Raw genomic sequence first — 16,633 nt, 5'->3', positions numbered from 1 at the left:
GAAATGTTCACTAACAGGGATGTAAACAAATTTGTGCACACAATTTGAGAGAAATGTTTTTTGTGCAAATAGAACAATTCTGGGATCATTTATTTCAGCTCATGAAACATGGGACCAACACTTTGCATATTGTGTTTATATTTTTGTGAAGTATAAATGTTAATATCTTTGGCTGTGAGTGATGGAAAAAAATGGCTTCTAAGACAATTACTTGACTCAAGGTGATGACTAAGGCGTCTTATTTGCAATTTTCAGTGTGGACTACTCTATGGCAATTATCTTTTTGGGCTTGAATTCAGCTAAACTGCAATACCGAAAGACAAAAAAAGTCCTCTGGGTGCAGTGGAAAGTGTGCTTCTAGACCGGAACCCTGTGGCCTTGGTCAGGTCATAGGCTAGGTTAAGTTTAAAGGTACACTCAGTGAGATGTTGTAGCTTAATGAAGTAAACAGTAGTAGTGGGTCAATTTCCACCACAACCAGGAGCGTTGTAGTGCGAGGTTAAACTTCTCAGCTGTTTTGGTCCCGTAACTACCCGGTTATAGCAGAGTGAAGCACACCCGTGCACATGTGCAGATACTCTGTGTGACTATGTGAGAGCAAAGTCTTGCATAATGTTCATCTCATTGGGTGTGTTCGAGTAGTAAGGCTAACAACACCAACTATACGGAAGTCGATGAGTGTAGTTGGGGGAGATGAATCTGTGACATCCGAAGTCGGACACTGTAGTGGTTTTCCAACAGCAAGGCTCAGATCAACAGGCATATTGTTTATAAATGTTGAAATAAGCTTTTCTTAACCCCCATATCACACACTTACAAACTGAAAACATAACATGTGTACAATTAATTGGTAAGAGAGAGGTCTCAAATGTCACTTTCATTTGTATCCTCTGTTCTGCTTGTATCTTTAGAATCGCTTTAAAGGTGGTTAATGTTTCAGACACATCTTTGGTCACGTTTCCGGAGGTCAACCAAGAACACCCTAACGATTAGACAGACAAATATTGCCTTCCACTGACCAGGAATTGGCTGCATGGTGCAGTTGGTGAGGATGCAGTTAACAAAAAATGTTCCCAAACTTTCGAGAATGTTCCCTTAAGAGTTTCATAAGGTCATTAACTAACGTTTTCATAGGAATGTTTCCATTATGTACAAGGAATATTTCCAAGAGGCCATTCCCTTATTGTAAAATAGAACCAGAATGTGGTTACCATGTTCTCAGAATTTAAGATATTAATGTTCTAGACACGTTTCATGGTAACGTTGCAAGAACATTAATGTGTCCAGACGGTTGCCGTGTTCTCAGAACATAAGATGTGAATGTGTCCAGTTTTCTGAGGGTAAGGAGAATATTCCATCAACGTCCCACCAAACATAGACAGAACATGGTTGCCATGTTCTCAGAATCTAAGATGTTAATGTTCTAGACATGTTTCATGGGAACGTTGCAAGAACATTCCTGTGTATCAGTTGTCAGAACGTCGCCTGATGTTCCCAAAGAAACAAAAAAATGAATGTTTCAATAACATCATGCCTTGTTACTTTTGCAGAGCCAATCAAGGCCCTGATTAGTGAACCACTGATCCATTCATAGGTCTTTGTCTTTTGGCAAGGTTAGGGATACTTTCACACCGACACATTGCTTTTAACATGCAGTTTTCAACTTACCTATTTCACATAAATGATTTCATTGTGCATGTTCATGTATATAGTAATTATTAATCATGTCTTCACCTAAGATTTAAACTCAAAACCTCTTGGTCCACGATACTCTGATCTTTCCACTACGCCACCATGTCGGTGTCAGATGTCAGTTAATCTGACGAGTCTCATCATTGATTTGACTTACTTATTTCAGCGATTTTAAAGGCTTTTTGTATAGTTGTCTAATGTTGGTGGGGCATGTTAACCTGTTTTATTGTTACTCCGGAATCACTATGATCAATAAAATAGTTTTTATTGAGTGTACTTTTAACAGAGCTGAGATTTATTTCAAAGTTGCATTCATCTATTCCTTACACCAATCAAGTTGATTAATCTACATAAGTTCCTAGGTAGGAGGAGTTTCTTCTGGACAGGGCCTAAATTTACTGGCCCAATAAGCACATGCCCTTCAGATATCCCTTATTGGGACAGTGGTTAGGGTGTTTGACATTGTTGCTGGTGGCCTCGGTTTGAGGCCCGAAAGGGGAGTCACCATACTCTTACATTTTCAGTAATATACAGTTGAAGTCAGAAGTTTACATACACCTTAGCCAAATACATTAAACTCAGTTTCACAATTCCTGACATTTAATCCTAGTTAAAATTCCCTGTCTTAGGTCAGTTAGGATCACCACTTTATTTTAAGAATGTGAAATGTCAGAATAATAGTAGAGAGAATTATTTATTTCGGCTTTTTTCTTTCATCACATTCCCAGTGGGTCAGAAGTTTACATACACTCAATTAGTATTTGGTAGCTTTGCTTTGAAATTGTTTAACTTGGGTCAAACATTTCGGGTAGCCTTCCACAAGCTTCCCACAATAAGTTGGGTTAATTTTGGCCCATTCCTCCTGACAGAGCTTATGTAACTGAGTCAGGTTTGTAGGCCTCCTTGCTCGCACACACTTTTTCAGTTCTACCAACACATTTTCTATGGGATTGAGGTCAGGGCTTTGTGATGGCCACTCCAATACCTTGACTTTGTTGTCCTTAAGCCATTTTGCCACAACTTTGGAAGTATGCTTGGGGTCATTTTCATTTGGAAGACCCATTTGCGACCAAGCTTTAACTTCCAGCGTCTCGAGACGGAATGGCCCGTATCGTGTACGGCGGGGACCCCTCGATGTCCAGAGGGGGAGGAGGGACCTCCGGCACCTCACCGTCCTGCAGGGGACCAGCTACCACCGGCCTGAGGAGAGACACATGAAACAAGGTGTTAATACGATAATAGGAAGGGAGTTGTAATCGATAACACACCTCATTTATTCTCCTCAGGACTTTGAAGGGCCCCACACACTGCGGCCCCAGCTTCCGGCAGGGCAAGCGGAGGGGTAGGTTTCGGGTCGAGAGCCAGACCCTGTCCCCCGGTACAAACACGGGGGCCTCACTGCGGTGGCGGTCAGCACTCCTCTTCTGCCATCCACTGGCTTGGTTGAGGGATTCCTGGACGGCCCTCCAGGTCTACTTGGAGCGCTGCACCCACTCCTCCACCGCAGGAGCCTCGGTCTGACTCGGATGCCAAGGTGCCAGGACCGGCTGGTAGCCCAACACACACTGGAACGGAGATAGGTTTGTCGAGGAGTGACGGAGTGAGTTTTGGGCCAACTCCGCCCATGGGACGTACCTAGACCACTCCCTGGGCCGGTCCTGGCAATACGACCGCAGAAACCTACCCACCTCCTGGTTCACTCTCTCCACCTGCCCATTACTCTCGGGGTGATAACCGGAGGTCAGGCTGACCGAGACCCCCAGACGCTCCATGAACGCCCTCCATACCCGGGACGTGAACTGGGGACCTCGATCAGAGACGATGTCCTCCGGCACCCCGGAGTGCCGGAAGACGTCGGTGAATAACGCCTCCGCAGCCTGTAGAGCTGTAGGGAGACCGGGCAACGGGAGGAGACGGCAGGACTTAGAAAACCGATCCACAACCACCAAAACCGTGGTGTTCCCCTGAGACGGGGGAGATCGGTCAGGAAATCCACTGATAAGTGAGACCATGGCCGTTGTGGAACGGGGAGGGGTTGTAACTTCCCTCTAGGAAGGTGCCTAGGAGCCTTACTCTGGGTGCACACCGAACAGGAAGAGACATAAACCCTAACGTCCCTAGCCAAGGTGGGCCACCAATACTTCCCCCGAAGGCCCCGCACTGTCCTCGCCACCCCAGGATGACCCAAGGAGGGTAGGGTGTGAGCCCACCGAATCAGTTGGTCCCGAACACCAAGCGGCACGTACTTACGCCCAGCTGGACACTGAGGAGGCGCAGGCTCCGCCCGTAACGCCCGCTCGATGTCCGAGTCCACCTCCCATACCACTGGTGCCATCAGCCTCGAGGCTGGAAGGATGGGAGTAGGCTCGGTGGACCGATCCTCCGTGTCATAAAGATGGGACAGCGCGTCGGCCTTTACGTTCAGGGAGCCTGGTCTATAAGACAGAGTAAACCTAAATCGGGTGAAGAACATGGCCCACCTTGCCTGACGTGGATGCAGTCTCCTAGCTGCCCGAATATACTCCAGATTCTGGTGGTCGGTCCAGATGAGAAAGGGGTGCCTAGCCCCCTCAAGCCAGTGTCTCCACACCCTCAGGGCCTTGACCACCGCTAACAACTCCCGGTCCCCCACATCATAGTTACGCTCCGCCGGACTGAGCTTCCTCGAAAAGAAAGCGCAGGGGCGGAGTTTTGGTGGCGTACCCGAGCGCTGTGATAGCACGGCACCCACCCCAGCCTCGGACGCGTCCACCTCCACTATGAATGCTAGAGAGGGGTCCGGTTGCGCCAACACGGTTGCATCCGTGAACAGCGCCTTCAACCTATTGAAGGCTCTGTCCGCCTCTGCCGACCACCGCAAACGCACCGGCCCCCCCTTCAGCAGTGAGGTAATGGGAACCACTACCTGGCCAAAACCCCGGATAAACCTCCGGTAATAATTGGCAAACCAAAAACCGCTGCACCTCCTTCACCGTGGTAGGAGTCGGCCAATTACGCTCGGCCTTAATGCGGTCACACTCTATCACCACCCCCGAGGTGGAAATGCGATAACCCAGGAAGGAGACGGCTCCTTTGGAGAACACACACTTCTCAGCCTTGACGTATAGGTCATGCTCAAGCAGTCTACCAAGCACCTTGCGTACCAGAGACACATGCGCGGCGCGGGTGGCGGAATAGATCAGAATATCATTGATATAAACGACCACGCCCTGCCCATGCAAGTCCCTGAGAATCTCGTCTACAAAGGATTGAAAGACGGCTGGAGCATTCTTTAACCCATACGGCATGACGAGGTACTCATAGTGGCCCGATGTGGTACTAAATGCGGTTTTCCACTCATCTCCCTCCCGAATACGCACCAGACTATACGCGCTCCTGAGATCCAGTTTTGTGAAAAACTGTGCTCCGTGAAATGATTCCACCGCCGTAGCGATGAGAGGTAGTGGGTAACTTAACCCCACTGTGATGGCATTTAGACCTCTATAATCAATGCACGGACGCAGACCTCCCTCCTTTTTCTTCACAAAAAAGAAACTCGAGGAGACGGGTGAGATGGAGGGCCGAATGTACCCCTGTCCCAGAGATTCCGTGACATATGTCTCCATAGCCAACGTCTCCTCCTGGGACAATGGGTACACGTGACTCTTGGGAAGCGCAGCGTTTACCTGGAGATTTATCGCACAATCCCCCCCGGTCGATGAGGTGGTAATTTAGTCGCTCTCTTCTTACTGAAAGCGATTGCCAAATCGGCATATTCGGGGGGAATGCGCACCGTGGAACCCTGGTCTGGACTCTCCACCGACGTGGCACCGATGGAAACTCCCAGACACTTTCCAGAACACTCCTCTGACCACCCCTGGAGAACCCCCTGTCTCCACGAAATCTTAGGATTGTGACTAGCCAGCCAGGGAATCCCCAGCACCACTGGAAACGCAGGCGAATCGATAATGAAGAGACTAATTCGCTCCCTATGATTCCCCTGCGTCACCATGTCCAGTGGAACTGTGGCCTCCCTGACCAACCCTGACCCTAATGGCCGGCTATCTAGGGAGTGCACGGGGAAGGGAGAATCTATCGGCACGAGCGGAACACCCAGCTTGATGGCGAGTCCGCGATCCATAAAATTCCCAGCTGCACCTGAATCGACTAGCGCCTTATGCTGGGAAGAGGGGAAAAATTCAAGAAACAAAATCAAGAAAAACATGTGACCAACAGGGGGTTCTGGGTGAGTTTGATGCTGACTCAACTGGGGTGACCGAGAAGCGTTCCGCCTGCCATCTCGACTCCCAGACGGGCCCCCCCAGCACCGGTCGGCCGTGTGTCCTCTCCGACCACAGCTGGTGCAGGGGGAGCCTCCTCCTCCGGTACCTCTCGGCACGCCCCCCCCCCCCCCCAACTCCATAGGAATGGGAGCGGGGGCGCTGGATGGTGGAACGAACAGGACCCTCTCCGAACGCCCGCGGGCAGCCAGCAGATTGTCCAGCCGGATAGACATGTCGATAAGTTCATCAAGGGAGAGAGCGGTGTCCCGACACGCTAGCTCCCTGCGGACGTCCTCTCGGAGACTACACCGGTAGTGGTCTATCAGGGCCCTGTCGTTCCACCCAGACCCAGCGGCCAAGGTCCGGAACTCCAAAGCGTAATCCTGGGCGCTCCTCTTCTCCTGCCTAAGGTGGAACAGTCGCTCTCTCGCCGCTCGGCCCTCTGGAGGGTGGTCAAACACGGCACGAAAGCGGCGGGTGAATTCCGGGGTAGTGCTCCAACGCCGAGTCTGGGCCATTCCAGACCGCGTTTGCCCACACCAGAGCACGACCCGTCAGGCAGGAGATGAGGACACTCACCCTCTCCACTCCCGAGGGAGTGGGCCTCACGGTCGCCAGGTACAGTTCCAGTTGGAGCAAGAACCCCTGACACCCTGTCGCCGCTCCATCATAGTCCCTCGGGAGCGCAAGACGGAGAGCGCTAGAGCCGGAGGATGGGGAGAGAGGAGAAGAGGGGTCCAGAGCTGGGGAAACCGAAGGTGGAGAGAGGAGACCACTCCTCTCCCATCGGTCCATTCTCTCCATCATCTGGTCCATCGTGGATCCAATCCGATGGAGAACGGTGGTGTGGTGGAGGACACATTCCTCCATCGATGGGAGGGGGTTGGCAGCTGCTCCTGCTGACTCCATTCTAGGTGGTGCGGGATTCTGTAACGTCCGGGGTGTAGTGGAGGAAGAAGTCAGGCGCAGCAAGCAGAGAGTTCAGGGTAGCGATACTTTTAATACACCACACCGGTGAAAATGACGCCAACTCAAACAAATGCCCCAAACAGGGGAGAACTAAACAGTTCAGCAAAACACACACACACAGACAACCGTGACTTACAGTCGTGCACAACAGTACACTGAAAAATAATCCCACACAACCAGCAGGTGGGCCGGCTGGTAAATAAAGCCCAACCAATTAACCTAACTCAACACAGGTGCAACTAATAAACAGACAAGGGGGAGAAAAGGATCAGTGGCAGATAGTAGGCCGGTGACGACGACCGCCGAGCGCCACCCGAACAGGAAGGGGAGCCACCTTCGGTAGGAGTCGTGACACACAGGTACACCTCCAAATGACTCAAATGATGTCAATTAGCCTATCAGAAGCTTCTAAAGCCATGACATTTTCTGGAATTTTCTAAGCTGTTTAAAGGCACAGTCAACTTAGTGTATGTAAACTTCTGACCCACTGGAATTGTGATGTAGTGAATTGTAAGTGAAATTGTCTGTCTGTAAACAATTGTTGGCAAAAATTACTTGTATCATGCACAAAGTAGATGTCCTAACCGACTTGCCAAAACTATAGTTTGTTAACAAGAAATTTGTGAAGTGGTTGAAAAACGAGTTTTAATGACCCAAACCTAAGTGTATGTAAACTTCTGACTTCAACTGTGTATGTATATGAATGTATATTTTGTACTGCTCTAGGCATATAATTATTATTTGGATAACCTTATTTACTATTTTGTATTGAAAAATTATGACATTGAATTATTGTAATGTTTGTTTATGTGTCAATTAATTCCATAAGGGATGGGCTGCCAACTGGTGATTTGTTCATTCATACATTAATTTGTATAGATCTGAAACAACTTGATACCCTATATATACAAAAGTATATGGACACCCCTTCAAATGAGTGGATTCGGCTATTTCGGCCACACCCGTTGCTGCCAGGTGTATAAAATAGAGCACACAGCCATGCAATCTCCATAGCCAAACATTAGCATTAGAATGGCCTTACTGAAGATGTGGCACTGTCATAGGATGCCACCTTTCCAACAAGTTAGCTTGTCAAATTTCTGCCCTGCTAGAGTTGCCCCGATGAACTGTAAGTGCTGTTATTGTGAAGTGGAAATGTGTGGGAGTAGAAATGGCTCTGACGCTAAGTGGTATGCCACACAAGCTCACAGAACAGGACCACGAGTGCTGAAGTGTGTAAAAATCGTCTGTCCTCGGTTGCAACACTCACTACCGAGTTCCAAACTGCCTCTGGAAACAACGTCAGCATAATAACTGTTCGTCGGGGGCTTCATGAAATGGGTTTCCATGACCGAGCAGCTGCACGCAAGCCTAAGATCACCATGTGCAATACCAAGCGTTGGCTGGAGGGGTGTAAAGCTGGCAGCCATTGGACTCTGGACCAATGGAAACTCATTCTCTGGAGTGATGAATCATGCTTCACCATCTGGCAGTCTGACCGACGAATCTGGATTTGGCATATGCCAGCAGGATGCTACCTTCCCCTATGAATACTGCCTACTTTAAAGTTTGGTGGAAGATGAATAATGGTCTGGGGCTGTTTTTCATGGTTCGGGCTAGAACCATTAGTTCCAGTCAAAGGAAATTTTAACGCTACAGCATTCAATTACATTCTGGACGATTCTGTGCTTCCAACTTTGTGGTAACAGTTTGGGTAGGCCCTTTCCTGTTTCAGCAAGGTCCATACAGAAATTCTTTGTCGAGATCAGTGTCTAAGAACTTGACTGGCTTGCACAGAGACCTGACATCAATCCCATCGAACACCTTTGGGATGAATTGGAACGCGGACTGCGAGCCAGGTCTAATCGCCCAACATCAGTGCCCGACCTCACTAATGATCTTGTGGCTGAATGGAAGCAAGTCTCCGCAGCAATGTTCCAACATCTAGTGGAAAGCCTTCCCTGAAGAGTGGAAGCTGTTATAGCAGCAAAGGGTTGACCAACTCCATTTTAATGCTCATGATTTTGGAATGAGATGTTCGACGAGCAGGTGTCCATATACTTTTGGCCATGTAGTGTATGTGTGTATAGACAGTATGGAAAGTATGTTGATGGGTTCGGATTTCTAAACTTTTTAAATGTTGTTAATCATCAGTTATACTAGAGACATGAGTAGTGCCATAGTCTGGTTTATTCACCAGTAGTTAATGGTTATCTGTAGGAGGAATGTTTATGGTGGGTTCAAGGAAGATTGGATAGGATCCAGGGGGCTTTGGGAGGTGCTGAGTAGAGGAGAGGCAATCACATGATCGCAGTCACTGATAATGGTGGGGAGCTGTGGAGAAGTGAGGAAGGGGGTTGAGGTCAGGTCACCTTAAGGGAGAAGGAACAGTTTGTGGCCTGCATCACTTAATTTCCTGCTTAGTAATAAAGATGTAATGTTAAGAGAGAAGGAGACTCCACCCAAATTGGGGTATATATATTACCACTGGTGGAAATATGTATTTGTCTTATGCAGCTGTATGACCCAATGGGGGAATAAACTCGGTTTAATTCATCTTTACTAATCGTCAGTGAGTTTTAATAGGTTCATTTAGAACCTAACAATGTGAATATAAATGGTTTGTATAACAGTAGTTATATAGATGAGCCATGACTAGAATACTGTATATACATATAAATTGCGTAAAACATTAGGTAAACATTATTGAAATAACCAGTGTTCTCTAAGGTGCAGCTTAGAGTACCAGGTGGTAACCGGCTAGTGACATTTTCTGAGGTTCAGGGCAGGGTACTGGGCGGAGGTCGGCTAGTGGTGACTGTCTGAAGGCCTGGATATAGAAGCTATTTATCAGTCTCTCGGTCCCAGCTTTGATGCACCTGTTCTGTCTCCGCCTTTTTAGATGGTAGCGGGGTGAACAGGTTGTGGCTCAGGTGGCTGGGGTCCTTGACGATTTTCTTGGCCTTCCTATGACACCGGGTGCTGTAGATGTCCTGGTGGGCAGGCAGCGTGCCACCGACGATGCCTTGGGCTGACCACACCACTCTCTGAGGAGCCCTGCTGTTGCGGACGTTGCAATTGCCCCACAGAGGTACTGAGCTTTCACCCTTGTGAGGCCTCTGTGTTGAGGATCAGCGTGGCAGAGCTGTTGTTGCCTACTTTCACCACTTGGGGTCAGCCCGTCAGGAAGTCCAGGACCCAGTTGCACAGGGAGGGGTTCAGACCAAGAGCCCTGAGCTTAGTGATGAGCTTGGAGGGAACTATGCTCTCCACTGTAACTATTCCCCAGGGCTTTGCTGTAAATGAGAACGTGTTCTCAGTCAATTTACCTGGTAAAATAACGGATAAAAATATGGTGTTGAAGGCTGAGCAGTGGTCGATGAACAGCTTTCTTACATAGGTATTTCTCTTGTCCAGGTGGGATAGGGCAGTGTGCAGTGCAATGGCGATTGCGTCATCCGTAGATCTGTTGGGCGGTATGCAAACTGTAGTGGGTCTATGGTATACTCAGACTAAATGCAACTCTCTAACAATACTTATTTCTCTCACTTTTATTATTAGAGTTCATTCTGATATTGACTTGACCATTGAGATAGTACTGCTGTGATTCCCAGTCCTGAGTTGATCCTCCTGTGTTTGTATATCATTGCTTGCTGGTACTTAGTGGTAGGCTGGTATTTCTCAGAAACAGATTAGCTCTTTCCTGCTCTTCCAGCCAATAGAGAACTTTGTAATAAATGACATAGAAAAACTTTCACTCAACACTAGCACACCATGAAGCAGCCCATGCTGAACAGGAGTGAGGAGGGAATTCCAGCTGGAGGTCTTCTTATGATCCATAGCTCAATCATATGTTGCAAGTTATTATTGAGGCACAAAGCATCAATATTCACATTAATATTGCACCTTATTTTTTATGTACATATTTCCATGTAGTACCACGCACCTGATATGGCAAAATCCATAGGATAACTTGTGTGTGTGTGTACTTTATAATACAGAAGCGAGATGTGAACTGTCTGTCTGAGAAGGTTTGCTGGTAATGGCAACCAGTCATACTGGTTGTCTGATTAAGCACATTCATGGTGATTAATCAGTGTTCTTCTCAGTAGATGTAACAGTGTGGTAGATCAGCACTGCCTATTAGGGTTATAATTAGCAGGCTGTGAAGACGTTAGAGAGGGAAGGAGAAGGAAGGCCAGACACCGTCTGGGTGCCCATATGCTACTGTGCTCTGGAGGAGGATGTAATGGGATTGGAAGGACGTCAGGATTAGACGTCATCAGCTTGGTGACAATGAATGAGTCACCCACTGTAATGTGTTGTCTATTAAATATTTACAAAATATCCTTCTCCTTGGTTATCTCCTAACACTAGCTAACTTCCTGAATTAACGGAATCGGAAATTCATTTCACCCCAAACCTGCTTTGGAGAGATTCCTCCGACTGTTCTTGAGTGAATGTTGAGATTCACCATGTGACTGTGGCTGTAGTCCTACACCTATGCACTTTCAGCTCACTGTAAGTTGACCAATTAAATACTACAACCTGACTTTGTTAGAGCCCCTGCCCCACTGTCACTTCGTATTACCTCTATTACCTTAGTCGCATTAGGTCTAGGGTCTAACTTTACTGCTTACACACACACACACACACACACACACACACACACACACACACACACACACACACACACACACACACACACACACACACACACACACACACACAGTCAAGTCGAGGCTGTAAAGTATTGTGCAGGACAAGGTAATTGAATGTCTCAACAGAAGTGGTGTGGTGGTTACCTCAGAAACCAGAATTCATTAAAACAGCAGCCCTCTACTCTCCCATTCTCCCCTGTGTATTAACTCTAACCTGCAGAAGGTGAGACCTCTCTGATCAGGTTGCTCATCTTTCCTCTGAGTGCAGTGTGAAGTGTTAATGTGGTATTCCACTCTAACCACACATCTACACACCTCTAATAATAGACTGTAGGAGATGTGGAGGAGATGCCGCACTAGTCTGGCCAGCATGAGGTGTAAAACTGATCACTGGTCAACTCCACCTGGCTGTGGTCTGACCTGGGCCACGTTCAGTAGGCAAACGTTGTAGAACTTTGCAGAAAGAGATGTCATGAATAGCGCTGACATGATACCATATTCTTTATAATCCTTGGGAAATGTGCTCTTCCGCAACGTTGTGCCCTGCTGCATGGGCCCCTGACCTGTCTTATCCCCTTCAATCCAGTTCATTACTTTGGGGGAAGTGCCTGGTAATCTGTCCAAACCTTCTCCTATACTTTCACTCTACAAGTCAAGCCAGAGGACAGACAAAAGGTGAAGGTTATGTTAGCAATCAAGGGTAAAATTTATTTTTATTTAAGAGGTCATGTGAGAATCCATTCAGCATCGTTCCCACCCTCTTAACCCTTAGCCACACCCATCTCTTTAACGATTCACATGTGAGGCCATTTGCTAAACAGGGTGATTAGTTTAGTAAACAACCAAAGATTTCAAGACTAAAAAGTGGTAAAAGTAGTAGCCTACAATAAGGAAAAACTCCAGGTAAAAAAAACACTTTATCTAGTCCTTGGCCTATATCCTAATCTGACTTGGGTGCAGATCATGTTGTTCTTCACATTACCGTGTCTGGTAAACACACTATATCAAACAAAATAAAAAGTTGATTTGTCACATGCACCGGATACAGAAGGTGTAAACAGTACAGTGAAATGGTTACTTGCATAGTAACAATATCAAAAACAGAAAGTGTCCAGATAAAAATATTTTATAAATATTTTTGAATTATTAGATGACGCTTACCAGACACACTTGTCTAAATTGATGGGTCACATGAAATAAATGCTGTAACCACTCCCCAGCCACATCTAGTTAAGTGGATGAGTCACTATTCTCTAGACATGTACACATGTTCATGAAATACAATAGATGGCCGTAATCACCCCCGGACACATGTCTATCTTGATGGGTCATGTAATTATCTGGCGAAGTGTTTTGTTTAGACATGTAGTCTTTTGTCTTTTGTTTAAACATGTAGCTAACTAAACAATGAACTGGCATTATCCCAACTCATACTACTACCAACCAATACAAACATTGTCATAGCTGTAATATGAATCTGCAGGTAGCTAAAGCTAACCAACCAGGTTCAATGTTAGCTACAGTAGCTAACATTAGGCTATAACGCTAACGCTCGCTAGCTTGCTAACAGTACGCTTTAACTTGCAATTAAAACAACTTTCTGACAAAATTAGAAACGTATAATACCTGAAAATATAGCTAGACTCTTACCCGTGTACATTAATGAATGCTTCACAACAGACTGGAACCATTTAACTCCATTTTGTTTGTAGCTACATCTTGTTAGGCCAGCGTTGTGTCAAGTCACTCCAGTTCACAATGACCATGGCAGGTGCAGAAAGTAGCAAATCACTTTTCCCAACTGATCTGTCGATAGCGCCTGCTAAATTCAGGGCATCAATGTTGTTGAGAAAAGTAGCTAAACTTTTGTAGTTCTCAATGGCTAACGTTATATATTTCAAAAACGGCGCAGTAGAAAGGACTATCAACACATACTGAGCAACTCACGTTATAAACAGAAGCATACTACATGGCCTGGCATGTCCAGCCCACCCATTATCTAAGCCAATCATGGCTAGTGGGAAGGTTCCTGACTTTTTCCAAGGCTAAACCAACTAGGCTCGTCATTTAGCAATTGTATTTGTATTTACGGATGGAATACAAGTTTGTTATTAAGGAACCTGAAAGTTCACTTGTTCCAGAAGGCATTTCTGCCCCCCAAAAAAGCATTTTGATTAAAAAAAATTATGTTCTAATGACTCTCCTGTGAAGTAGTGACGTGTGACATATGCCTAATTTCCTGAAATGAGTCACAAATGTATTCTTCTTGTCTGTTGTGTGTTCACCAGTGGGAGTGTGCATGGTTCATCATCTTGTGCAGCACCTTCTCCCTGCTCCTCTTCTGGGCTTACTTCTGGTTGGAGGCCCACAATGACTACAACCAATTCAACTGGTGAGTGGGGCAGTTAGTCCTTACCAGAATGACTGTGAGCTGTTTGTACCATTGTTTCTGTCCCTCAGAAGCACTCTCTCTCTTTTGAGCAGTTTTAAATTAGTAATTGAATGTGTGTATATTTCAATATCTTCTAGAAGGGCTTGTCTGTTTCATCCTCTTCTTGTCAAGGCACTGGTTCACCTTCCCCACCCGTTGTCTCTCATCCTCAGGTTACTATACAACCGTTCTGGGGAATGGAAGGACGGGACTGTCCCCATTCTCGCAACCACCGCAGTTGGCTTTAGTTACATTACATTTTTAATGGTGAGTAAGTTACCCATGTTTGGTTATATGCCTATACACACAGTAAAGCACATGTTGCTGCAGCAGCTTCAGTATGATCTAACCTGATTGTGGCTCTGTTCGTTTCCAGATTTTAGCACTTTGTCATATTTCACTGGGACAGCAGCTGAACCTCTACTGGATCCACAAGGTAGGCTTCCAAATGAACTCTGACCTACGGAAATAAATACCCTATTACTATTAGCCCTGCATAGGAATGTGTAGAACAAATCAAACTGTTAGTATGTTTTTTAACTCAGGTTGGTGTGTTGGCTGCCTTGATCACCACTGTCAGTGGCGTGGTCTCCATCGATGACGTGTGGGGGGACGAATGGGACATCATCCTCATATCTCTACAGGTCTACATCTCTATTTGTCTGCGTTTCTCTATTGGTCTTTTTGGTAGATGTTTGTGCGTAAACAAGGTTATAAAACTCCTGTCTTCCTGTGTTGTAATTCAGTCCACAGGGCCTTTCCTGCACATAGGAGCTCTGGCTGCCGTCACAGCGCTAGGCTGGCTAGTTGCTGAACATGTGGTCCGTGCAGAGAGAACCAGTAAGTGTTGTGTTGGCTTATGATTGGCTTTCACTGTAACTCTGACCAATAATACCAATATTATACATATTACATTACATCATAATTATTATCATTGTTAACCATTATAACCATTAAGATGTTTGATAACGAACAATAACTGCAGCAGCATTCAGAAATTTGTGAGACCTAATGTCCTCACTCTGTGGTCTTCCTCCTTCCCAGAGTTCCACATGATATTGCTGCTGGTTTACCTGAGTGTCCTGCTGGCCCTCTACATGGCTCCCCTCGCCATCTCCTCACCCTGCATCATGGACAAGAACAGCCTCAAATCTCGACCTGACGTCATTGGACGACGGGGAGCGCCAATGGTAAGGCAATGGCTCTACCATCTAGCCTCTTCATGTAGATCATTAATTATTAAATAGGTATAAGCGATAATGGTGGCTGGAGTTCACAATCACATTCAATTTGAGAGCTGTTCTGCTTCAGGGTATTGAATGTACTGAATGTCTTGGCGCCCCAATAAAGAGCCCCATTAGCGAACAATATTTACTTGCTGGACAATGAAACAGTTAATTGGATAGGTGGAGTTCACAATCAGGTTAAAACAGGTCTGCTTTGTGACATGCACTGACTGCTGCCTTGACCTGGTAATGAGTGCAGGCTATATAGGGCCAAACAAACAGCAGTGTATAACCTAGAGTCTATTGACGCACCGGTAATAATAATTATTTAGTTTAAGCTAAAGATATATTTTTGCATGGGCTGTGTCTCAATCCACCGAAACCACCTATGTCACCCTTCCACATCTGCGGTGGAAAGTGGCAGAGCTACAACGCTGTTTGTCAGACAAGGAGACATCCCGAAAATTGGTCTTCTCACAAAAACGTATTTAGCATGCGAACGGTTTGGCCTACAAACTAATACAAACCACTCTATAGAAAGGGGAGACTCTCACAAACACAATGTTCTCTGTTTTGCTCTATGACCCCTCACAAGTGTCACGGGACTCGTCTAAAGGTAACCCATACAAATGAAAAGAAGTATGGAGGTAGTTTTGTGAAAAGGGGCTAAATATGTATAAAAAAATACACAAATATTTCCTGAGATATAGATATAGGACAGACACTTCAATACCTTATTCTTTGTGGTTTATTTTTGGACTGTCTTTTTTGCGATTTATGAATGTGTTATTCAATTTGTTTCTATGGGCTATAGTATTAAATTATTAAAGGCCAAATTCTATATTTTTTCAAAAATGTGTATATATATTTTTTATTCCTAAAGTGGTCCTAAAATTGTAGATCAAATAGCTAAATGATCCATTGTATGACCTTCTTAAAACAAGTCCATATGTCGCCCCCCTCCCCCAATGGAGTAGCAATAGGTTCATTGATCGAGAGCACATTTGTTAGGATTGTAGATGTTTGGTTTGTTTTCTACTGTTGGTAGGGAACACAATAAACTGTTCTGTCCCGAAGCAGCTGGGTAAGTAAACATTGTTCCAGACCACTTGCTTTAAACAAATATACACTCACACTGTAGCCCAGACACACACTCTGCCTGTCTACCTGCCTTCAAATCACAAACACACACTCCACAAACACAAAAACTCAAACACACACTTTCAGCCCGTCAGGGCTTGCCTCTATTGACTCCTGCTGTGGGTAATATGGTAGCTGTCTGTGGAAGGAGACAGGAGACCAGTGCCTGAAAGCTGCTTCCCAAAGGACAAGACAGATCCATTATTCTGTCTTTCTATGAGCTTTATTCTACAAACTCAGACAAGGACCTCT

The 16,633-nt window shown here is 45.9% G+C and overlaps 1 protein-coding gene across 3 annotated transcripts in view; it reads left to right on the top strand.

Annotated features, from left to right (window-relative positions):
- Positions 1 to 16,633, top strand: part of LOC139532858 (glycerophosphodiester phosphodiesterase domain-containing protein 5-like) — a 64,299-nt gene that overhangs the window by 29,974 nt on the left and 17,692 nt on the right. For all 3 annotated transcript variants that reach the window (XM_071330997.1, XM_071330988.1, XM_071330980.1), the window contains 6 exons: positions 13,873 to 13,976; positions 14,189 to 14,282; positions 14,392 to 14,451; positions 14,561 to 14,659; positions 14,762 to 14,855; positions 15,060 to 15,205. In XM_071330997.1, coding sequence (XP_071187098.1) covers positions 13,873 to 13,976; positions 14,189 to 14,282; positions 14,392 to 14,451; positions 14,561 to 14,659; positions 14,762 to 14,855; positions 15,060 to 15,205 — 597 coding nt within the window. The remainder of the gene's footprint in view (positions 1 to 13,872; positions 13,977 to 14,188; positions 14,283 to 14,391; positions 14,452 to 14,560; positions 14,660 to 14,761; positions 14,856 to 15,059; positions 15,206 to 16,633) is intronic.

This window comes from Salvelinus alpinus, chromosome 1, assembly GCF_045679555.1.
Source record: "Salvelinus alpinus chromosome 1, SLU_Salpinus.1, whole genome shotgun sequence".
Lineage (NCBI taxonomy): Eukaryota > Metazoa > Chordata > Actinopteri > Salmoniformes > Salmonidae > Salvelinus > Salvelinus alpinus.
Note: the sequence above shows the minus strand (reverse complement) of the source record. Positions and strands in the feature narration are given on the sequence as shown.